Source organism: Brachypodium distachyon, chromosome 3, assembly GCF_000005505.3.
Source record: "Brachypodium distachyon strain Bd21 chromosome 3, Brachypodium_distachyon_v3.0, whole genome shotgun sequence".
Classification (NCBI taxonomy): domain Eukaryota; kingdom Viridiplantae; phylum Streptophyta; class Magnoliopsida; order Poales; family Poaceae; genus Brachypodium; species Brachypodium distachyon.
Genome location: NC_016133.3, coordinates 45,053,132 through 45,078,289, shown reverse-complemented (window position 1 = coordinate 45,078,289; position 25,158 = coordinate 45,053,132). Strand labels below are relative to the sequence as shown.

The 25,158-nt window shown below is 43.1% G+C and overlaps 2 protein-coding genes across 4 annotated transcripts; both read right to left on the bottom strand.

Moving 5' to 3' along the window:
* Window positions 1-1,875: 1,875 nt before the first annotated feature.
* Window positions 1,876-17,429, bottom strand: LOC100823585 (protein ROS1). 3 transcript variants are annotated; one of them, XM_003572493.4, is made up of 17 exons: window positions 17,277-17,429; window positions 16,230-17,162; window positions 14,965-15,055; window positions 14,301-14,847; window positions 13,189-13,268; window positions 12,760-12,844; window positions 12,576-12,661; window positions 12,431-12,499; window positions 12,313-12,349; window positions 12,131-12,213; window positions 11,274-11,714; window positions 11,150-11,186; window positions 10,952-11,041; window positions 2,996-3,061; window positions 2,787-2,901; window positions 2,663-2,701; window positions 1,876-2,290 (listed from the first exon to the last, which is right to left on the bottom strand). In XM_003572493.4, the coding sequence occupies exons 1-17, from the start codon at window positions 17,296-17,298 to the stop codon at window positions 2,133-2,135; spliced, it is 2,979 nt and encodes a 992-aa protein (XP_003572541.1). In that variant the 5' UTR covers window positions 17,299-17,429; the 3' UTR covers window positions 1,876-2,132. The 3 variants fall into 3 exon arrangements, with proteins under 3 accessions (XP_003572541.1, XP_024316382.1, XP_024316381.1); XM_024460614.1 differs by lacking the exons at window positions 1,876-2,290; window positions 2,663-2,701; window positions 2,787-2,901; window positions 2,996-3,061 and adding an exon at window positions 5,327-9,488 and having other exon boundaries at window positions 16,230-16,325; window positions 16,401-17,162; XM_024460613.1 differs by lacking the exons at window positions 1,876-2,290; window positions 2,663-2,701; window positions 2,787-2,901; window positions 2,996-3,061 and adding an exon at window positions 5,327-9,488.
* A 539-nt stretch (window positions 17,430-17,968) lies between these two features.
* On the bottom strand, window positions 17,969-21,072 carry LOC100844394 (heat stress transcription factor A-5). The gene is made up of 2 exons (XM_003574938.4): window positions 20,723-21,072; window positions 17,969-19,373 (listed from the first exon to the last, which is right to left on the bottom strand). The coding sequence occupies exons 1-2, from the start codon at window positions 20,960-20,962 to the stop codon at window positions 18,207-18,209; spliced, it is 1,407 nt and encodes a 468-aa protein (XP_003574986.1). The 5' UTR covers window positions 20,963-21,072; the 3' UTR covers window positions 17,969-18,206.
* Between the last annotated feature and the right edge of the window lie 4,086 nt (window positions 21,073-25,158).

The window sequence follows — 25,158 nt, the reverse complement described above, 5'->3', positions numbered from 1 at the left end:
TTGAAAAGAGGTTGGGAGGAAGGGATCATGGTGTACGACAAAGTTATCAAGACAAACTTCAGGATTCATATCTGGTTCCAGTTCTCCATTCATGACCACCAGGGGGGATCTATACTCTCCGGCAAAGGCTTGCAGGGGAAGTTCATGTGCCCACATTGCGAAACTGATCTGGAGTTCTGTTGGCTCGCTCATGGTCGCAAGTATTGTTGCTTCGATCTGCACAGGCGATTCCTCCCGCCTAACCATCCGTTCAGACAAGACAAGAAAAACTTCAGGAAAGGTGTGATCGTCGAAGAGGGGCCACCCCGTTATTGCACCGGTTCTGAGCTTCTTGCTGAGCTGGATGCTCTTGTGCCCGACCCGACACGACCTGACAAGTTCCTGGGGTATGGTGATACACACAACTGGACTCACAAGTCATGCTTCTGGGAGCTCCTTACTTCAAAGACATTCTTCTTCCACATTGTATTGATGCGATGCACACCGAAAAGAATGTCGCCGAAGCCCTTTTCAACACAATGTTCAACATTATTGACAAGACGAAAAATAACCCGAAGGTTAGAAAAGATCAAGAAGAACTTTGCGATAGACCACAACTAAACATTAAAAAAGTGTCAAGCAGGTCAGACATCAGGCCAAAGGCCCCGTTCGCTCTCGACAGGGACCAAAAGATGAAAGTACTCGTGTGGTTCAAAGAGTTGAAGCTTCCTATGCAGCGAATCTAGAAAGGGGATTGAATCTTGGCACCATGCGAATCAACGGGCTCAAGAGTCACGAATGGGCTCGAGCGTTTGCTCATCCGCCGTGCGCCAGCAGGCTGCGCACGAGGAGCTGCGTTTGCTTCAGCGGCCGCGCAAGGCAGGAGGTGCAGTTGGAGGCGACGGCGTGCACGGCGGCGGCGCGTGACACGATGTAGGACGGCGGACAGCATCGACGCGCACACCTCTTGGCCAACCGTCGATGTTCGACCGCTGCTGCTGCTGGAAGCGGCCGACGCGGAGAAGCGCCGGAAGCTGGTGGGTCCGCGACGGCCACGCGGAGAAGCGTCGTGGCGACTGGCCGACGTGCTGCCCTCGATCCTCTCTGTCAGATCTGTTTCTCCTTTGCGTAGTTGCGTGTGATGTGCTCCTGGACGGCAAGAATTTCAGCAGCCGGTGAAGAAGATGATGGGGTTTGGTTATCACTAGCTTGTCAGGGTAGATGTAGGGGGATTATTGAAAAAAAGTCATCATCTTGAGTTCATGTGGGTCCCTTATGTCAGATACGGCCACCTCAGCAAAATACGTATGTGCTGACCGTATAGCATCGTATTGCACCGTATTTTAAAGTTTGATGATCTAGATGAATGTTCTCAGAGTTTGAGAACTAGATTGCACCGTCAACACAAGTTCAATGACTAATGCATTTTACTTTATGAAGAAAACAGGTAGCTCGGGGGCTCCCTAAGGTCGAAGAAACTCAAATGGTCTGGACGCCGGCGCAAGTAGGATCGCCATAGCTTGGAAGTAGTCGATCAACACCGTCATAGGCAGCCCCTCGCAGCTCCGAATGCATCGACAAGAGTCAACGAGACAGTCATGAACATTGATGTAGCTTTCTCCTCATGCAAACGGCACAAGAGGAACATCTAGTGGTCACGAGCTATGGCTGTGTGCATCACTTGAGATGCAGAGGCCTAGGATATTTCCCCTTTCCGAAAAAAAAGTGGTCATGAGCTTTAGTACTCATCAAAGATTACATCTTGTCTTGAGGTAAAAAATTTGCAAGATCTATCCGCAGTGGAAACGACCCAAAAGATTTTTATAAACTAGTAAAATTAAGTGAAAACAGAGTAATCAGACTTGACGCTGCAAAAAAAAAGTCTCTTGCACGAAATCAAGGATGAACAACGGCTTTATTTTGCAGTGGGGAATATAGATTCACAGGCAGAGATGTCATCTCTCAACCATTATTTGCTCGTTTTCTAGAAATGACCATTATTTACTCCTACATTCTCTCTAAGCGTCCATTCATCAACATCTTCTAGCGAGCATGCATTACAGGCCAATTAGAGAACTAAACTAGATCAGCAGCGCTCCAGCTACAGTTTGTACACAGCTATGTCATGTAACAACTAGCTAGTTCTAACTTGCTCAAGGCGCCTTCCCCTGCGCTGGCCTTCCTCTTCTGCTGTCTCCATCGCCTTCTTTCTGTTCACTGCCTTCTTGCTTTCCAGTGTTGGCATGTAATGTGGCGCATAGTCGCTTTGGGTATCTTGTTTGCCGATCAAATGCTCTTATGCATACATATCCTGCAAAAAGATCACGGCGTAATTATGACATACAATTACATCAGAAACATCACATATCATATCAGAATATTGGGCTAGCACCTTGCAAAAAAAAACAAAAAAAAAGAATATTGGGCTAGCAAATGATTCTTTTAATGCTAGTCCATTGACATATTTTTACTGCATCCCATCTCAGGTTCACTTGTGATTTTGCAACGCAACTTCCATCCCCAAAATCATCAGCAGAACACTCATTTCACTTAGGGCTGGTTGAAACATAAATTTCCCTTTTTTTTCTCTCAGAATGGTCAACATTGGGTTTTTTATGGGAGCAACGTATTCGGTATCAAAGATCCTTAGTGTACAAATGAGAAAAACACAAGCACTCGATACCTTTCTTGAAGCAGTCTTCAATGTCTTGCCTTGTTTGACCTGAGATTTCATGAGCATGCCAGTTAATATAGCTCAAGATTAACTATTTCACGACTTTCAGGTTTACATTCCAATGAGAAGATACCTTTTGTGATGGAATGTATTGATGAACCAAAATACACAATGCATCTCTCCAGTTCCCAGATCAACTCCCTATGGATGGTTATCGGAAAACGGCTAGATGTGTAATCAGCAAAAACCTATGAACGGTACACTTCACAAGTTAGCGTCTAGCCAATCTAGTCTGGAATCATCAGAAATTCAAAGCGCAAAGACGGAACAAAGGTTGCATACCTCATGATCCTGAAAGTAGGTACCATTCAATGGAAAGTTTCCTCTGGATGCTGTTCGACAAGGTATCTGCTCATTCATGTGTGCAACAACTTAATATTATGATTAAGCAAATTTACTTGTACCGTAATATCTTCTGGAAAGTTTGTATCTTAATTCTAATTCATGTAAAATCTAAGCACTACAATTAGATGGCAGTGGGGTGGGGCACAGAGAGACACACACAGTTAGTACCAAACTATTCCACACTATCATCAGTTCATCACTGTCAAATGACCAGACCTTAGTGCTGCATTAGACCAGTGAGAAAAACATTGTTATCAGTTACTGAGGGTTGTAAACAAATTCATACACGATGACAACAAAAGCCTGATAAGAAGTTTCCAATAATTTTGAACTTGTGCTTGATCAGATGTCAAATATCTATTTTGAAGAGTGAGTACATTGTCCACCTTCCAATCTGCATTAAATTATTGGGGAATTTGTTGGTGTGTACGACTTGGTATTAGAGCCAATATGATTGGCACAATTAAGAAAATGAAGCCAACTTTTTGTCCACCTCTTTAAGCCTGAGGGAGAGAATATTAAACCCCCAAGTATGAGTAAGTTGCTCCAATACTTTCCTAAGCTTGAGTTTGTGTGAGCTGATTGCTGACAAAACTCGATAATTTGAACTTGAAGAACCTCGTTTTAGTTTCTTAAAATGTCTACAATTGAATGTGCTTGAATTTATGTTAATCAGTTAGGTCAGATGGTGACATGAGGGCCGTTCCTGAGCGCAGGTAAATGGGGCGCCCGCTAGGCCCCGATAATGGCAGGCGGCAGACTAGACGTCTTGGCCGAGCTTTTGGCCACAGCCAAAGTTACCAGTGACTCGGATTGACTTGGGCTCGACCCGCTAAGAAAGAAGCCCGAGCCGAGCTCAAATTTTGGGCTCATTTAGATGCCGCCGCCGCCAACCCGTCCCCAACCGCAGCGCCGCTGAAGCTCTCTAACTCTCCAAAGTGTCTTCCGTAGCCCGCCAACGGCCAGTGCCCTGCATCGCCTCGACTGACTGGCTCACCCGCAACCGACTGCCACCCGTCCCACGCCATGGAGAAGCCAAAGCAGGCTGCTGCTGCTGCTGGGTGTTGCTGCTGCTGCTGGGCGCTCACCTTTTTCCGAGCTAGCACCAGGCTCGGGCTGAGCCCAGCTCGGTTCAGCTTGTGTCCCTCCTGAAGCAGGTGCCGCGTCCCGTAGCATATGTGCATGTACGGAACAAACTGGGTAACTACCGGAAGATGGCCAGACGGCATTGTGTAGGGGGTTGGAGACTAGAACATAGGTTAGGGCAGGATGAAAGAGGCGATACTAGATTGATTAATTTCTCAATGCTTGATTGATTATTGATATGTACGCTGTCCTTATATAAGATTACTTGACCCCGAAGTAACAATCTAAAGGATATGGTCCTACCTCTATCTCTAATCTTATATCTATGCTATCTAAATAAGTCTCAATGTTGAACCTCTGCAAGAGAAAGAATCCTTTTCTGTGGTATTTACACACTACTGGGAATTGTTTTTCTGTTCACCCTATGTATTCGGCTTTAATGGATACACGGGTTTGGTTCAGATCAACGAACTCATGGTGATTAAAATTGCCGCTAAAAAACAAAGTGCTCCTTCGGTTCCTATGCAGGGGGTTTGTCCTCTTTAAAGACAATTTGGTAAAAGTGGCAAGGGGATACATGGTGCACATTTTGGTACGATTAGGAAACCATTTAACATTTATTTTTTGATTGTGCGGCAGAGGTTGCTTGGTTTTGGTGTTCATTTGGCTTTTAAGGTTATCGCACCTCATAGTATAGCACACATATGGTTAAGTCTGCTCTTTTGATTTTATTGGAGGCTGCAGCGTTTGTTTGGTCCATATGGTTATGTTGAAAAGATACTGTGTTTGACAAGAAAAGTTCAATCATTTATGCAAGTGTTGCTCTCGTATACTGCCATGGCCTATGAACTGTGGCGCCAAGAAGCTATAATGGCTTATCACTTTATCAGGGAGTTTATGTTCCAGTTTGGCGGGCGTGTGAGTACTACTGCTTGTAGTTCGGATTTGAGTGTGGCCTGTCACACTTTTTTATTTGGTCACTGCTTTTGAGTTTTGTAATAAACTAAGGCTATATGCATCTTTGGTGCAGAGGTCAGGGGTAATAAAAGCTTTTCTAAAAATTTAAATAATATTCCATATTTATTAGAATATTTACCTAATTCTATATCGCCCATAACAAATTTAACAAACTATTCCTTCAAAAAAATGGAACAAACTAGGTAGCTATGACTGTCTGGTCCGAAGTTAACAAAGCCATTTATTACGAATTGACCCTCAAAGGTCAAATGGGTCCATTTGGATCCCTGGCTTAACTTGCTTAGCTAGGCTAGATAAAACTAGCTAAGCCACATTATTTGGTTAATGCCTGGCCAACCACGATGTGTGTGACGGTTGGAGGCTGCAGTAACATTTTTTTTTAGTGAAAGCTTTAGGTCATAAGACCTATAGCAAATTTATTAAAATTGTAATAAAAATATTTACATATGATATATGAGAAAACTATCTAAAGTTTTCGAACCATGATTGCATGGCATGCTATTTCTTTCTTTTCGCTCTACGGAAGACAAGGTTAAGTTCATCTTTGAAGGTGTGCCTGCATCTGTAGAGTGATGGTCTGATGTCATTGAATACGAAGTCATTGCGTGTCTTCCAGATACTCCAATTGACCGCAGTGATGATTTCCATATGAAATGGGACTTGAAGCTCTTGCATGATGTCCATGATGTTGTCATGAACAGACTGTTGGGGCATGAATGTAGGGCAGATATATCTCCAGCATGCCAAGGCAAAAGGGCAGGAGAAGAATAGGTGGTCTCTGGTTTCCAGTATTCGTTGGTTGCAAAGGATGCAATTATAATCTTGGAGATGAGGAGCCACATGAAAACTTTATGCTTGAGTTGGCAACAAGATGACCAGTTCCACTTGAGTGACATGGGGATGTCAATGTGTGCAATGAGAGTTTGGTTGGTCTTTGCAGTGGAATAGTCTGGATTGGCCCATGGGTATAGCCATGTATCTTGTTCATCTGTTCTGCTCATGTTTGCCACAAGCTGTGTGAATTCCTGAAATTAGTGGTGAGCTTCAGCAAATAGTGGCAGGTGAAATAGATCTGTGAGGTCCTGAAAGTTGGCAATGTCCCAGTTAGTGGAGAACTGGTTGATGACAAATGAGTGAAGTTGTGGCCAGGTGGTGGCAAGTGGATTATCATTCCATCTATCCTGCCAAAAAAGGACAGTTTTTCCTTGCTGGGCTCTACAATGTACATTGCCTTTGTATGTAGCTAGTTGCTTCAATGTGTCTTTCCACCAAAATGATGCCTCAGGGGTGGTATGTGTGGGGAGATCATGGGAGTAGTATTGTTCCCACAACAGGTTAACCCATGGAAGGTTAATTTTGTTGCAGAATTTGTGCAAGTTCTTCATGATCATTGCTTTGTTTTGTAATTAAAGATTGATGACTCCAAGTTCACCTTCATCTTTCGGTCTACAAACCATTTCCCATGCAGCAAGGGGTGGATTTTTCTTGGTGAGGTCTTGTTCGCGCCAGACGCAGTGCCTTCTATATTTATCAATCTGGGCAATAACACTTTTAGGCAGTATAAATGTGCTCGTTTGGAAAGTGGGGAGGGCAGACAGAACAGAGTTAACTAACTGCAGTTTTCCTCATATGAAAGCATACTGGAGAAGCATGAAAGTCCGTTTTCAATTCTTTTGATCATAGGCATGAATTCCTCAATTTTTGGTCTGGTGGTTCCAAGTGGCAGGCCAAGGTATGTGAATGGAAGGGTACCCACCTGACAGGCAAGATTGCAAATTGTTGTCCTCTATCAGCAGTCATGTTTAGTGGGGTCAGGCTTGATTTTTGAAAGTTGACCTTGATACCAGTGGATGCATGGAATTGTTGGAGGATGTCTTGAAGTATCTGAATTTGATTTTCATCTGCCTTCATAATGACCAGGGTGTCATCTGCATATTGGATGATAGGGAAGTCTGGACAGGCACTGGAGTTAATTGGTCTCTCCAGTTGTCCCTGGTGCATGGCCTCATTGAGGGCTGTTTGAAGGAGGTCAGCAACAATGACAAATAATAGTGGGGAGAATGGGTCCCCCTTTCTAACCCCTCTTTTGCAGTGGATCATTTTACCAGGCACACCATTAAGTAAGATCTGTGATGATGCAGAGTGAAGAATGTTTGTGATCCATTGACACCATTTGGCTCCAAATCCCATAGCCTGCATAATATGTATGATGGCCTTGTATTCGACCTTATCAAATGCCTTTTCGAAATCAAGTTTGAGTAGGATTGTCTCTTCTTTGGTTTTGTGACCGGCATGAATGTATTCAAATGCCCAAGCCAGACAGTCTTGAATGGTTCTGGTTTTGATGAAGCCATATTGGTCGTGATCAATCAATTGCATGATAATGGCCTGAAGTATATTTGCAAGGAGTCTGGTGATAAGCTTGAGTGTACAGTTGAGGAGTGAGATGGGTCTGAAGTCATTGACCTTGTCAGCAGAATCTATCTTTGGGATGAGTGCAATAAAGCAGGTGTTGATGTATGAGAGAGAGCTTGCGTTCATGGAATTGTTGACAGAGATCATAAAAATCATCCTTGATAATGGGCCAGCATTTCTTAATGAAGCCAGTAATGAATCCATCATGTCCAGGGGATCTGTTGGATGGAAGGTTTTTGACCACCATGTCAATTTCTTCATGAGTAAATGGTTCTTCCAGAGAGGAGAGGTCAAAGTTGTGCTGACTAGATCTTGCAGTTCAATCCAGCCCAGTTGGCTGATCGCCTCATTGAATCTCAACATGTCATTAATGTTCCCTCCAGGTTTATTCCTGTCATCTGTTGATCTAAGGTAGTTAAAATCTCCAATTACCATCCAATTGTGCTCCTCTGGCATGTCAATTTGGTTTAGCCATTCAAGAAATTCAGTTCTCAGGTTATCTTGGCAGGAGCCATAAATATTGGTTAGAAGCCATTGTTTGTGAGAACTCAGACATGTGAATTCCACAATGAGAAAGTATGCATTACTGAAGCTGAGCTGACCATCAAAGAGTGACCCATTCCAGATGATGAGAAGTCCACCGGATCTTCCATGTGATGGAAGAAATAAGAATTTGTTGAATCTCCTAGGACAGAAGTTTTGAATGAACGATGAATCAACCTCCTCTCGTTTGGTTTCCTGAAGACAAATAATCGAGCAGCCACTTTCTTCAATTTTCTTGCGGACCTCTACCCACTTATCTTTACCATTAATACCTCTAATGTTCCATGATAGAATTGTCCATTCTTTGCAATTCATAGGGAAACTATGTCGCTTGTTATGGCAGGTGATGCAAGCAGAGTATTTGTTACATCACAGGCCACAAAATAAGATAGGAACATGCATATAGCATAGTATTGTCCATAAGGTTCAGCGGACATATGGTGGGAAGATAATGTCATGAGATAATATTTATTACAAAGAAAGCAAAGCACAAAATAGTGGGTCATGCTTCTTGGGGCAGTGTGGCCGACTCTTTCCTTCCTACTTTTGCTTCTTGGTTGGTGTAGCATCATTGTCCTTCTTTGTGTTCTTCAACTTGGGTTTGGCTGCAGATCTTCTTGTTGATCTCTGGGGCCTTAGATGCACATGCGAGGCAATGCTTGTTGATGCAGGTGTTGTGCTTGAAGCCACCATTTTTATCCTTGAGTCTATCACTCCTTCTGACTTGTGTCACAACAATTGGTGGTTTCATGGATCTCTTGACTCTGATTGCTGAAGTAGACATGGGCAGTTCCTCAGGAGAGTTCACGTATCTGGATGCTTGGGGGGTGGAGAAACCTTGGCTAGCTTCAGAGACTCTGGCTGTGAGCTTGCAATTGGGTGCAACTTTGGATGGACATGAATCTGGTAATGCAAACTGCCTGGAAACATCAGAAGTGGATGCAAAGATGTTCCACATATTGGAAAGGAGAACTTTCCTAGCCCATGCAAAGTTGTCAGGTGAGATGAGCATCACAGTGAAGAAGTCAATCCATGGACCTGGGATTGACACAGCATCTGATGAATCATTCTTTGGCATGAAGTGCTGCTGCCATATATCAGTGCCTTCACTAGTAATGTGCAGTTTTTCTATCATGGGTTGATGGATATCAGAGTCCATGAGGGCAGGGAAATCTTGTGGCTGATGAATGAATTCGGGGATAATTGCTCTCCCAATGACCATATCATTCTGTGCAGCAGGTATCTGTCCACCAGCATTGGGTTCAGAAAATGGCACCAGGGGGAGTTCCAGATCATGGTTAGCTTGGTTCACAGAGCCATCAAATGCATGATCATCAGGTGCATTACTGCTCAGGGTGAGTGTGATGGCACTGTCTCCATCCTGATCTTGTTCCTGTCCTTGGTCAGCCTGCACATTAGCATTGTTCTGGACTGCATCAAACATGGCCATCAGGTTGCCAAAGGAGGATCTTCAGGTAAATTTTGCTGTACATCTTCAGGTGGTGCTGGCCAGGGTTGCCATACAACAACATTCTCATTTAGATCAGGTATGTTATGGTGGCCATGATCTTCATGAAATGGCAGTGCAGGCAGTGGGTGTGGAGTTTCACCATCATCAGATGGGTCCTGGGCTTCCATACCCATCAGGCGCTGGCTGAGTATATAGATAGGGACTGTCCAAGATTCAGCATTGAAGTCATTGCCATGAGAAAATTGCAAACTAAATGGAATATCTGCCGGTGCTTCTACTCTGACTTTGACAATAACTCTTGTGAGGTTGCTGACAGTTTTATCCAACTGAGAAGTTTTCCCCATTTGGATATAACAGCATTAACATGAGGAGTTTCCCACAGGTCCAGGGGTAGATTAAGGAGCATAAGCCAGACCTCCTGATTATATGAGAAAGACCGCCGGTTGATGCCCCTATTGTGCTCAGTGAATATGACTGAACACCATTATGGTGGTGTGGTCCATGGAGAACAAGCCAGTCTCTGTCACTAGTAGAAACCAGATGAACTATGGCATGACCTAGGGATGAACGCTACATGTGGTCAAGTCTAATGCCCAGATGTCCATCAATAAGATCTACAATCCTGTCTCTAGTAGCATGGAAAGGAGGACCTGGATTTGGGGGAGGTACAAGGGTGATAATGGTGACATCCTCGTTTTTGGCGGGAAGGTTACCGATGACGTGGTACCTGCATTGCTGAGGCCGACCAGGTACGTCGATGATGTCGAAGCGTCCGGGGAGCAAGGGAGCCGGGTCGACGGGGAAGTTGGCCATAGAGCTGGCCTCGCCGGCGACGGTCTTTGCAGCTACTGTAGAAGAGTGGGGTTTTGGAATCGCCAGACGAGCAGAGGAAGGAGAAGCGTCTCCTTTTTTGGTAAAAAATAATCTGTACTGGGTAAATGAGGAGAATATCGGTGGTGTCTCTTGTGGGAGTGGCCGGTGCACCGTTGATCTGAACCACGTGGCAGTCTCCCCAGGTGCCCAGTGTTTTAGGGCAGTAACATTTTTGTGTTCCCTTGCCAGTACGGGAGAGCCAGTTTGGCTAGCCTCCTACCGCAAGTGTTTTCTTGCGGTTACTAGCGAACTAGCCAAGCAAAGTTTTCCTGATGCTACTAAACAGCTACCATTGCCCAGCAAGGCTAGGTCCTAGCCCTTGTAACCAAACGTCCGTAAGTATAATAACTTCTGGCTACTGCGATCAACTTTGTTTTGATGCACAGTTGCGTACCCCAAACATTCCCAATCTAATGAATTTGACTCTCTTTAATTACTCAACCTTGTTCCTTGAGAAGGTAATCTTTTTTACATCATGTTTACATATTTATAAAAGCAAAGAACACTCCGAGTAAGTGGTTTCTCACCAGCATTGTGCCTTTCACCACTTCGTCATCAGGACAAGGAATAACAACCAGGAGATAAGGACATGGATCTTCTGGAACTCTCTTTTCAAACTAGGAGACGTAGAAAATTAGTCAATATATCAATCAATGTCATTGTAAAGGTAAAAATATACTTCACAATTGTGGTACAGAGTTAAGGCATAATGGCATGCAGCATACCTCTTCCAAGATTACATGATCATCCGGTAGTACATACCTGCAATAACAACTATGTAACCTTAGCGGGGCACTACTGATATCTCAGGATAAAATCTCAATATAACAGGAGGATATTATTACGTACGCATGGTGCTCTGTCCTAAGACGCCCTGGGTTTTTCAATTTTGGGCTTTGGTAAGAAGTGTGGTGTGAGTTGCTCAACACCAAATCTTTTCCACGATTCGGTGTCCAGCAGCCAATGCTCACCATAGGCTTGTACGAACACAGATTTATTTTAGCATCGTACTGTTCTCCATCTGACATCATATCTTCAATATCAAGACATTGTTCTTGCTCATCCAGTGCTTCATGTTCACATTCGGGACTTGGTGGCACCTCAATAATGGGCTCACAGTTACGGGTGGGTACTCTTCCAGCAGTCTTGCTTTCTTTTATTTGATTTTGACAAACTAGATGACCTGGCGTGCAGCTACCGTTTGGCAACAAGAGTCTTTCAGAAGTAACCATACTTGTTTGCTCTTCACCAGGTCCATGCACACTCTCCTCTGCAGGAGGAAGTAATGATCTGACAACAAACAGATGCCATCATTCCTCACTTCACTTTAAAATCAAGCCAACGCAATCAGAAAAAGTTTACTGAGCAAATATCCTCCATACAAGAAAGCTACCACACATCTTCTTGTATTGCATCTTCCAAAAAATTCTACTTCTCTAATTACTTTTCAGTTCTTTGTTAAACATTATAGCACTTGAACACATGCATACAGTAGAGAGCACTAAGTCAGTTAAGGAGACGAAATCTATGTTGACAACAATTGTCATTTTTGGTACACAAACACGTATGTCACAGTACTGAGTGATTCAGAGGGAGCTATCTAATTGTGAGTAACATGAAAGAGTTCAGTATGGACCATATTAACAATATCATAGTGAATTGCTGAAATGAGCTCAAGTAAATAACTTCATAACATGTGAACATACCTGGCAAGATTACTTTTATAGTACCTGCATCGTGCACGGAAAGGGCAAGCTTTACAATTTGGAGCTGCTTTTGTGCAAATTACCTGCATAACGGAAGCATTCCACCATAAAATATTGACAGCGTAAAATATTTATAGCCAAACTCATAAATCTTACTGATCACTTTTGCATATAACAAATACCTTTCCGAAAGTTATCATGAGACAGTGTAGTTCATACCTATTATTGTTACAGGTTTGTCAGAGATATACAAAAAGTTACAAAAACAATATCAATATCCTTTGAATTATCAGGACTTACAACTTTTCCTTCCCAATAGTACATAAACGAGGCCATAAATAAGTCTGAATATCTTTCATGAGTGGATATCTTCAACAAAGGAAACAAGATATAAGAACATAATTGCCATTATCATGTTTCCATATTCAGGTGGAAAGAATCATACAAGTCAACCAAATGAAACTCCTCAGGAGAGCATTCGAGTTCGACCCATTCTAGCCTTGTAACTATGCGAGATACATTCACATCAACCTGAAAGGAGTGGAGTGCAATCACGTGTATGATTAAAAATGCATTCACCTGACACTTTGAAAGGATTTGATTCATTTTTAGGAAACGGAATAACTTACTGGGAATGCTTTCTGCTTCAGTGACAACAGACGAATGCAGTCAACACTTTTAGCTCCAAGCCCATTTACACTGAGTAGGTAATTTCTAATGCCCAGCAGAAGAAAAAATAGAATATGAGTGATTGAATTCCACTATGCATATAGACAATATATATCTTGCACAAATTTGATTTGCCTGTTTTACCTAACCTGCTAACCGCCTAACCCTACCAAAAGTGCCATGATATTCCTGTAATAGACCTTTAAAATTGTGGAGAATAAATTGCTCGATGGTTCTATGTATTTATAAAAGCAAGATAATGAAAATACAGGATATCATTATGTAGCTAGTTCGCAACAGTTTAACACCAATATAACATAAAACACCAAAATGGTGATGCAATTAACTGCAGCATATGTTCTATAATAAATAGTAAAATATAGTCATACTTCGCGCTTTCTCGTGGTACATATTTAAGCCAATCCAGGTCGAAGCTTCCATGGTCTTTCTTTATGCGCGCGAGAAACGCCTGTAAAATGTCAAATAATACTTCTAGCTCTTGCATCAAATGCCAGAAAAAAGAAGAAGAAAAGAAATATGTTGCTAGTGCCAGGAATAATAAATACTCCATATTAGTTTAAATGACATTTCACTCAAAATTGCTGTTGAAGATTAAATTATACAACTAGTACTTTTATGAATCAGAGAATACATTAACTGCATTGAGATTTGACAATAAAGAGTTCCAATGTAGATGACAAATGGTGCTTCAATTATTATTTTTGTTAATCAACACAAAAAATTTAACAGATTAGCTAAGTGCCCACGCCTTGCTGCATAGTGCACTATATTATTTTTGTTTTTAAGCTAACAAATGTTTTTCATGTGAGGAATGCGCCCTTCTCCTTTTGGAATTCCTTATCTCTTTATTGGGCGCTCATTTTTGAAAAAATATATACAGCAAAAAATTTGGTAATTAAACAGATTACTATTTAACTGCTACTGATAATTTCATTACTAAAATAGACAAGTAACTTTGTAAATTAAATGCTTTGAACTTTGTAGAAATGCTAAATACATATATGAATGTCTGGTTAATGTTGTGTATACCCTTTTTTTACCAAAGATGAGCAGCTTCATATTTTCAGGAGCAAGGTATTTAGAAATTTATTCCTGGTACACAAATGTTTGGAGAGAATTACAGATATAAGTGACAATTTGGTAATTATACAGGGTGTAGTTTTCTGAGATTTATATACTTCAAGAAAATATATAGAGTAAACAATTTGGTAATTAAACAGATTACTACTTAATTGCTACTGATAATTTCATTACTAAAATAGGCAATTAACTTTGTAAATTAAATGCTTTGAACTTTGTAGAAATGCTAAATACATATATGAACGTCTCGTTGATGTTGCGTATACCCTTTCTTTATACCAAAGATGAGCAGCTTCATCTTTTCAGGAGCAAGGTATTTAGAAATTTATTCCTGGTACACAAATGTTTGGAGAGAATTACAGAAATAAGTGACAGTGCATGTGTATCTGCAATCACATACCTGTATCCGCAATGCCAGAAGGTAATGCTGTCCCCTGCCTGCAATGCACTTTGCGACCTCAATGAGTGGAGCATGTAATACAGCTTCCCAATCAACTTTATCAGTTATTCTAGTTTCACTTCTGTTATCATATCCTTTTCTACATGCTTCCCCCCGTAACCTATCCCAATGAGCAGTATCTTCCAGCCGCAGACTAGCTATGAATTTTCTCAAGGTTGTTTCACTGCATACTGAATTAGAAGACTTATCCTTCACAAGGTTCAAAAGATCATCCTTCCCCCAAGTAGATATGTCATTTTCTTGTATAATAGCTAGGAAATTCTCAATAATTGTTTTGTACTCTTCACCATATTGCCCTTTTACCTCCTCACTGTAGCCAACTTCCTCACAGTCAGCTGGTTTGGAAAAGGCTGAACTGATAGAATTAGAACTAGATGCTTTATTCAAATTCAAGTTTTCTTTGATGAGAGGCACGTGAGAACTTTCTTCAGCATTACCACTCCCCTTATTCATAGGAAACTTTGCAGCTAGGACCATAAAAGCATTGCTGTATGTTTATACAAAAAACAAAGATTACTTGTGATAAATTCATAGAATGTGCATAAGATGGGTATGAGCTCCAGCACAAGCATGTAAGCGAAGACCATATTCGCTATTATTTTACCTTGATAAATGATCAGCAACATTTTGGGTAAGGAAAGTACCGACGACAGAATCAATTACTGATCCTCCCCATTGAGAAAATTCTCTGGGACCTGACACAAGAGCAGTTCAAAATTTAGAAATTCCCTGGGACCTGACACAAGAGAAGTTAAAAGTTCACTTGCATATTTCATATAATATCAGGGTTCTAAAACTTACTTGATCCGCTCTATTGCTTCTTTTATATCATTAACACACTTAAAAAAAATTGGAGCTAAGTGCTAACAGTTGGTATAATTAGTTAACATTTTACAAAGTTAGTACTGACTTAATTTTTTACCCGTACAAAAATACTTGGAACCGAGTTGCTATCAAATTATGTATCTATGCCAGATTATTTTTTTGCTTCTCCAGTGTGCATGTTTGCACATGTTGTAGAGCAAGTGTCTTTATACCCCTATAAAAGTGCCAATTAGTGGCGGTGGTCCGTTCGTCCTCCTCTTCCCCTCTCCTCTCTGGGCGTGCGCATAAGTGCCATTAGGCTAATATCGGCATACATGAAAGTTACGGCAAAGTTAGAAAACAAATGAGTATTGTATTGACTAAGCTTATACTAAATGTGACTTTGAGTAGTCTAATTGGGTTTATTTGTATAACCTTGTTGCACAGACTAATTTGTTTTGATCATAGCAACGCACGGGTAGTTAACTAGTGGTGAGAAAGAATCCACATGCAGTTACTTGAACCAAATCTGTTGTGGTTGTTTAAAGCTAAAGGGAGGAAGGCAGAAACAGAAAAGTGGAATGTCAGTAAAGCATTTCAAAATATGGCTAAAAAGACTTGTTGAAAGAATTTATTTTATTGTTTGGACAAAATCATTAATAAGTTTGCTTCTCCAAATAAGACATCCAATGAGTAGTGACCTGACTCGCCAGATATTCTGAAACAGTTTGTACAACTTCAAGTTCTTTTTTGCAAGAAAAGCTTCAAGTTTTGTAGAAGGCAATGCTACTCTTTTACTTCTCATATTCTTTTGTCAACTTTGGGCTCCAAGAGGAACATTAAGAGAAGGTGGAAAGGGAAACAATGGCATGTCGGTGGAGCTTTTGCAACAGAAAAGGCTGAGTGCATTGGTTGATGTATTTAACTAATAGATTTATTAACATACTTAGACAAACCAAATTAGAAGTGCATTTCACTTCTTATGTCCTCTTTTCTTTCATTTCACTCTGCAGACATTAAGACATAGAAAAGAGAATGAGAAGTTCCATAATGCATGATGGTTACCGAATAAATCCTTCACGATAGCAATAAACGAATCCACGTGCTTTTTATACTCCAGCCGGATTTTATCCCATTCAGGTCCACTGCCAATATCCAGCCCTTCAAAACTTTCACCGTCAATTTCATCCCACTTCATCAGAACATCATACACTCTTTTTGTCTCAGGAGTGATACCTAGCAACTTGGCCCGCACTTTCTTCCCGCGATTTAGATAGGGAACCATAGCAAGCTGCGCGGAATTTCCAAATGGAACCAATGCAGAGCATGGTGAATCAATTGGAGCATTCTGGTAAGGAACCATAGCCATTACACCACTTGTTTTCCTTTTTTTCCCATTATTGCTCCTCAACTCATTTGACAGATTATTAATCTTCGCTAGGCACCTCAAATTATCCATCAGCATGGCTCTGCTGAAACTAGCCGTGATGATTTCAGGCGAATCGAAATCCAACTTGCGCTTTGCTGACTTCTTAGCGTTACCCTTTGTCACCGGTGTCTTGTGAAGTGACTTGAAGCGTTTATCCTTGTTCAACCTTAATCGGGTGAGACCCTTTGTGGACCTCTTCTTCGGCTTCTTCCAAGGTGTATTCTCCACTTTGTCCGGTGTCATGGTAGAGATAAGAGTAGCACCAGGGCTAGTAGCCGTGGGTACAGAACATTCCCCTGGCGGCGCAATCTCGTCGTCAGAGGAAGCGCTCTCCTCCGGCGAGGATGCTTCCGTGTTAGCTGCACAATCCTGTCCTTCCTCCGGTGCAGATTGACGCTGTTCCCCAATGGAGCGTGGAACGCAGAAGAAGCCGTGCTTATCCACCTCCCAGAGGCCAACCGACGCGGGGGCGGGCGGCGCAGAGCGAGAGGAGCAGCCATCCACGGCGGATTGGGCCGGCGCCTTCCGGCCAATGTCGGGGGTCGCCGGTGGCACGAGCAATTCAGGCCCTAGTCCAGAGACAGAGAAACGGTCAGAGCAGAAATCGGCAGAGATGTCTCGAGCGAGCCTGAGATTCGATCGGCCATGGAGAGATCAGAAAGCGAAACCGCAAGTTCACTCACCGAGATCTGCTTCTGCCACCATGGTTACCGGCGGCGGAGGGAGGCGCTCTGCTCTGCTGTCGCGCAGCAGCTTGAGCAGGGACAAACACCAAGGGCGACGCGTGTGACAATGGGATAGCCGACTTTACGCTACAGTTAAAATCTCCCAAGCAAGGAGTAAATAATAACTGAAATCTTTACTGGCATTTAATTCTTGGGCCTCTTCTCTTAAAACTAAACTTAAAAGAATCCGGGTACTCTGCGACGCCACGGACGGAGCCGTTTTTGACAGTTGGATTTTGGAACCTTACCGTAATCTTCTCCCTGAGTTGGCACATCGACGACACGGTAAGCGAACGCTAAATTTTTGTTAGCGTCGCTGAAATATGTTGCGTTGCACGGCAGAAGTAAATACTCCGTATGGTCTTACCGACAATATTTGGGGAAATCTGATGCAAATTACGGTTCCGTACGGATGTACAGAGCGTATTTTCATGGGCATAACAAAAATCTTTGATCAACGATTGTCCCATCCTTCGACAACATACTGGTGTATCAAAAGTACACGTGGACGTGATTTCGGATAACATAAGCAATCGATGTCTGCAGCAGCTAAAAACATAGTACTACTCCAGTATACTAATTTTACCGTGCAACTTTACCTGCAGCAAACAGGACGTCCACTTGGATCGGATGAAGTATGCAAGCTATCGGGAGAATCGAAGCAGAGACTGCAGGGTACCACTGTAAAACTAGAATGATTCTATTCTGGGTTCCAGCTCTAAAACAAAACAAAATTATGTGCACCGTTCCATGCCGTGCACAATTTATATACCCTATTAATTCACGACATCTACTGATTCAGCAGTAATTTCCTGGTCCTTAACATCTTAGTAACGATGTATGCCTGTATGTATATATACCACTTTGGCCAAATAAATTAGAAGAAGCTCAAAGTTTCAGCTGTTCCATGTCTTCGCTGCCATCCTTCATGTTGCCTTCCATTTGCCCCTTGTCCTCCATGGAAGGATCCCGGCTTAGTCCAGAGCTTGCTTCCTCTGTCTCCGAGCAGCCCGGCCTCTCGGTCAGGAACTGCTCCCAGAACTTGTCATTCACCACGGCAGGGGGAGCTGCAGGAGCCTCCGTGGCAATTCGTGCATCCCCTCGTCGTTGTGTCGCTGCATCTGCTTTATCAGAATCAACTGGTGTCTTTTGATTGTCATCCGTGGTGGCTGTGGTCGCCTCTGCTGGGTCGTCTCTCCCCTCATCAATTGTGGTGCTCCCATCTGCATTGCAGGCCTGGCTTCTGTCGACATCCATCGAGCACGATGCAAGAGTAAGACTAAGATGGCATGGCAAGAGCCCTTCGTCGTTTACAGATGGTGTAAAGCAAGAGTTCTTGGAGGGACATATGGACGTCCCAGTATCTGAGAGTTCCATCATTTGAGGCACCAGCGGTAGGCATTCCATCCCCATTCTGTCACACACAGGATGGTTGCCATGAGGGCTACCGTTATCTTCATGCGAACTTTGAGTGCTAAGAGTGATGAGATTGCTCTCTGCTATTGCGGGACAAAGTCCCAACTTAAGCTTATCGGAGAAGTGCTGATTCAAAAGGTTGCCCATTTCTTGCTTGGAAGTGGTGCTATGTTCATCATAAAAGCTAGTAGCTTCTGCCGTCTCGGTGGCGTAATCTAACCCAGCTAACCTTCTCTTCTTGTGGAAAGCATCTGTGAATATTGAGGATGACTCTGCCATCATTACAAGCTTATTGACAAATTGAGGGTTCTTGCTAGCCTGCTGCAAGAAGGCAATCATTTTTCCCTGCCGCTGCTCCATGTTGAGCACTCGTTGCTCAAGATCTTCAATCTGAAACATGGTCCCCGACTGCTGCTGCTTGAATTTCCAGAGGTCAGCCTGGAGGGCAGCTTTCTCTCGCGCAAGCCGGTCAATCTCATCGTCAAATAATGCACGCTCATTATCAGGCAGTGCACCTGGTTGATGGCTGTGGCTGTGGATAGGCTTTCGCCTGTAAATATTCTTCAGCAGGTGCTTTTGTCCTTTCACAAAGTATTCATTAGCAAATTCCCATCTCTCAGGTTCTATTTTACGGAATCCCTGAAACATTGACAATTTTTTGACAGGTCTGTATTAGACTATTAGTTAGTAGCAATTAGATAGATGTTCCATGTTTTGGGACCTAATCAAACATGAAAAGAAAAAATTTAGCACAAATCCCCACCGGTACTCACATGCCAAAGAAATCAACTAACCCTGGCATGCAGTAGGCCCAGCGTGGCAGCATAATGAAAGTTTGACAATGGATTCTACTAGTACTACAAAGAGTTCGGACAAAAAAATTGATGCCTTAAGATCAAACGCTTTAAAGTGCCTATTATGGTATTACCTCCCACAAAAGAGAAAGGAAATCAATTTATGCAGAAAAAAAAAGAGCAATCACACTCTGAATTCTTTGTTGTGTTGAAAGACAATTATTCTTGTCCAAACTTTTTTAGGTAAATCCAATAAACCAGGGCATGCAAGTTCAAGTAGCTAAAGTGTTTCTAAACAAGAAAATGACTATCACCTTGAGATCAAGATAATAGTGTGATAGAAAACCAAAATGGACAGTTAAAATGGTTTGTTCTTCCACGAGAAGTTTAAAAAAAGGAACAAACATTTTCCAATAAGTTAGGTCTACAATGTAGCGAAAATATTTGATACCAAAACTGACACATGTACTCCAAAATCCACATCCATATTATGTCCCATGATGAGGACACGACCAGTCAGTACGTGGTATATTTGTGGTGTAGGGGCATGACAATCTGCAATCCGCCAGTGTTTATTGCCCAAAAAATTCTTTTAGACTAACTCCCAGTATTTCAGACATATTCAAATAATATAAGGGTAAAGGATAATATAAACACAAAACGTGATGTACAAGCAGCAGGATAAAGTTCCAACACAAACATAAGATCGATCATGACACTATCCTTATCCTAGAAACCATTTTTTTACAAGAACAATGAGAACAAACAGGGCCTGAGAACAAATCTCGATCCAGTTGTCAATGCAACAGGACCGGAGCCTTGGCCTCGAGCTCCATTCAATGAAAGAAGTGACTATTTGTTCGAAGAATGTAGTGACTCGAATAGCCTCCCAAATTGCTACCTAGTCCAACTAAAAGAAACCAACATTCCAAATTATCTGACGCACTAGCAATTGGTGAATTGGGTAACCCCTCGCAATTCACCACAACGCAGACAATTCTGCACCTACACCCAGAGGATCAAATTTTGATGCCAAATTCTCCAAAAAAAATTGGCACGAAACCAGCTCAACTTAACCTAATAATTCCCCTCGCGTGCGCAAATCTGACGCCTGAAATTCTCCAGAACTCGACAGAGACCGCTCGGGGCGCATCAAGATTCAAGAAGAGGGATAAGCGAGCAGCGCGTACGTACGTAGGTGTTGAGCTGACGGATGAAGCTGGAGAAGTTGCTGTGCTTGAAGTATGTAGGCAGCAGCCGCGCGGCGAACTCCGGCGAGTTCCACACCACGAAGCTCGCGTCCGACGCGTCGCTCCACGACACCACCGCGTCCGTCGACGGGTCATCCACCATCTCGTACGTCTTCAGGAGGAACGGCGCCGGTCCGCCGCCGCCGCCGCCGCCACGGGCGCCGGCCCCACTCGAGGCTTCCATGCGACGCGACGGCGAGTGTTGCGGTCCTGCTCGCCTACTCGGGTTGGTGGGACTTGGGAGAGATAGCCAGAGGAGTCGTCTTGGTCGTAGTGGGTGGATTGGGGTTAGGTTTGGTTTGGTTTGGTGTTTCGTTTACATTCTGTTGTATTTTTACACTAGTTTTGCACAAGAGTTTGTGATACAATCTACAGCTAACTTCTACGTTTTGCTCAAGAGTAGAAGGTAAAAGGTGAAAAAAGTTTATCAGAATCTATATCTATATCTGCTAACTGAAATGTCCATGCGTTGCAACGGAACAACAAAATAGAATGATACATTCAAAACATGCATCAAAACCTCTTTTTACTCTTCTTTAACGATCTCCAAATATCCCTTCAAAAAAGGTTTTTTCCGAAGATTGTGTTTCTATACTCTAATCTCTCAAAATAGAACAATACAATTTATTCTGAAAATTATATAACATCACCCGGTCAAAGAAGTTTTGAGACGGAATCACTTAATTTCTTTAGTTCTCTGCACTATCTTACTTTAGCTGTTAAAACAAAGAGTTAGAAGTGGCAACAAATTTATGTTTTGACAGCTCGATGTTCGTTTATGAGTATAAACATTCGATTATTTTGTTGGGTATGCCTATTCTGATTTTTTCTTGTTTTCTGAAAGAGCTTATCAATATTAGATTAAATCAAGCCTAATTAATAAACTGGCAGTGCACGTGTAAATTTTTTCCAATTATTTGATCGAATTGTTCGGCGGATCTAGCTTGTGGTCAGTTCAGACGACTTGACGTCGTTGGCCTCTCGGCTATCTGACTGCTTGTAGTCCTGTCTCTGCGTGGCGGCTGGAGTCCGTCTTATATGGCCGGCAAGTATTAAATGTGGCAACTCGCCCGCGGATATCCGACCCAAGTGGGTAGGATATGGGTCGACGTTTACGCCCATGGGTATATCCGATGGCTCGCGCGATTAGTCATGGGTAAGGTATGGGTATAAGTTTATACCCATGGATACCTGATGGGTCGCCTAGTTAATATTTTTATTATATAATATGTGGACTTTTGATGCAATATTAACAGATGAAACCTGCTGTAAAAAAACAAATAAGATCAAGTGCAAAATTGGCACAGTAGCCCTGACTCGATGACCCATCAACTTGGCATGTTTGACCATCTTCTCACAGAAGAACGGCACCGAGGCGCCTTCTCCCTTCTCCCATTCTACACTCGGCCATCATCTCTCGTTCTCTCTACTATGCCCTAGGCGCCGCCACCATTCTCTCTCGCAGTCTGTCTCATCAACTTCTTCTAACAATTCGCCATCTCCTCGTGTAATTTAGCCCTAGGAGGAGACGGACGTGGCTGGGAAACGGAAGAGGGGACCAACCGTGTGGCCGCACCTGGGACATAGAGGGGACGGCCATGGCTTCGATTCCTTGCCTGATGGGTGCCCGATCAGGTCTCATCTTCCGACTCCCCTAGTGTTCCGGTGGAACGATCTTTTTCTCATCAGATTCGGAGTTGTTGCCCGACTCTCGTAACGATCCCGCTGGAGATGGATTCACTCGCGAAGTTCCAGTCCAATTCAGTGCAGGTAAAGGGCAAGCCGGCTTAGTAGGCCTAATATATATTCCCGCTGGCGATGGATTCCCTCACGGAGTTCCAGTCCAATTCGGTGCAGGTAACGGGCCATCCGGCTTAGTAGGCCTAATATATATTCCCGCTGGCGATGGATTCCCTCACGGAGTTCCAGTCCAATTCGGTGCAGGTAACGGGCCATCCGGCTTAGTAGGCCTAATATAAATGCAATCTTGGGGGGGCCATATAAATGCAATAGGTATATCTAAAAAGTACGAACCGTTCTCTTCACCGTCGTCTGTCAAACTTCTCAAAAAAATGTGGGCCGCCCAATATTGCATATCTAAAAAATACGGACCGTTCCCTTCACCGTCGTCTGTCAAACTTCCCAAAAAAATGTGGGCCCCCCAAGATTGCATTTATATTAGGCCTACTAAGTCGTCTGGCTCGTTACCTGCACCGAATTGAACTGGAACACCGCGAGGGAATCCGTCTCTAGCGGGATCGTTACGAGAGTCGGACAACAACTCCGAATCTGACGAGAAAAAGATCACTCCGTCGAAACACTACGGGAGTCGGAAGATGAGACCCGATCGGGCACCCATCGGGCAAGCAATCGAAGCCACGCCCATCCCCTCTGTCTCTCAAGCGCAGCCACGGCTAGTCCCCTCTTCTGTTTCCCAGCCACAATCGTCTCCTCCTAGGGCTAAATTACACGAGGAGATGGCGAATTGTTCGAAGAAGCTTATGAGACAGACTGCGAGAGAGAATGGTGGCGGAGCCTAGGGCATAGTAGAGAGAATGAGAGATGATGGCCGAGTGTAGAATGGGAGATGGTGCCTCGATGCCTTTCTTCTGTGAGCCTCACTGAGCGAGAGAGATGACCAAACATGCCAAGTTGCCGGGTCATCGAGTCATGGGCTACTAGGCCAATTTTGCACTTGATCTTTATTTTTTTGTTACAGGTTCACCCGTTAATCCTTATTGCATCAAAGAGTCCACATTTCGCTAAATTTTTTTTCAAAGAATCCACATATTATATAATAAAAATAATATTTATTTAATTAAAATATCAACTGGGCGACCCAACGGGTATCCATGGGTATAAACTTATAACCATACCCTACCCATGACTAATCGGGCGAGCCATCGGTATAACCATGGGCTTTTTTAAAGGGATATTTAGTGATCTTTAAAGAAAAGAGCAAAGAAAGTTTTTGATGCATGTTTTTGAATGTATCATTTTATGTTGTTGTTCTATTGCAACGCACGGGCATTTCGCTAGTGAATGTAAAAAACCAAATCTTCGATACATTAGTCCCATGTAAAATCCTGCTACAACTCACGTTCGATTGACCTACTAAAGTACAATATTTTTTTTGAAGGCTACCAAAGTACAATTGGGTAAGCATTACATTGCATGTATTAACTACCCCTTGGTCAGTTTTTATCTAATAAATGGGTCTCTCGCAGAAATCGGACTGAGATCGCGCGTGTCCTACAACCGGTAGGTGGAAGTCAATGGCAAGGGGACCGGGCCGAGTAGCCCGTATCATCAAACAAACCATATTGTATTCATGTTTGCAAATACTAAGCGCATCAGCAACATGAGCCATGTCTAACAAAAAAAGCTAGGGACGACCCTAAGAATACAAAAAATCCTGGAGTGCTGTTTTTCTTAGCTACTGTTTATGGGACCCACTACTTATATTTTTAAATATATAAATCTACATTCACTTTATCAGTCCCCTTGTTTCCCTCCAACTCGAGGGCGCCCAGTGCGGAGGTGTGGTAACAACGAGTGGTTGCGGATAGAAACGAGCGCAGTGAGCGGGGTCCACAATTGTCAACGAGCTTGTGGAGTCGATCCAAATAGTGAGTCCAAATAGTTGAGTCGAGTCTACAAAACATTTCTTAGCTTCGGGTGCTCCAAGGGTAAGGTTCGGGTCCAACGTTTCTTAGCACTGGGTATTGACCAACATTGACCTTGCTCTAAGAGCAAGTTCATTGGACTCTATAATTGCCTCCTTGAGAGCATCTCTAGTAGATTTACTAAATTGGTTCACAATCCTAAAAACTGACACCAATCCCTACAAATAAAAAAAAACATCTCCAGCAAATTTCCTAGGACCGTACCCCATTCCTACCACCTACATTTTTTAAGGAAGCTCATTTCGAGCGTGTGCACGGCTAAATCTTGCCGCCGCGGCAGTGAGCGTTGGTACAGTGGGATCTCAACCGGTCGTGTGCAATGGACGCGGTGTCGCGTAGGCGGGTGCGTGCCGGCCCGCGGCGGAACGCGGGCTGACGAGCCTAGGGACGTGAAGTCAACGCTCCACCCCCCCACCCCCCTCGCCGCGTGGTCCAGCGAACACGGGGAGGTGGCAGCGGTGTGTGCACGACGACGGTGAACTTGGTTGCACCGTAGGAGAAAACAGAAAACAATAATCCTAGAGCCATTGAGAAGTGTGGGACCCATATGTCTGTGATGTACTAACTCCACTCCTAAATATAAGAAGCCATAACTTTTTCCTGAGTAAAAATTCTTCTAATTTGACTAGATTTGTAGAAAAATATACTTACATGGAAAACTCTAAATTGTCACAGTATACTAATTTGATATTGT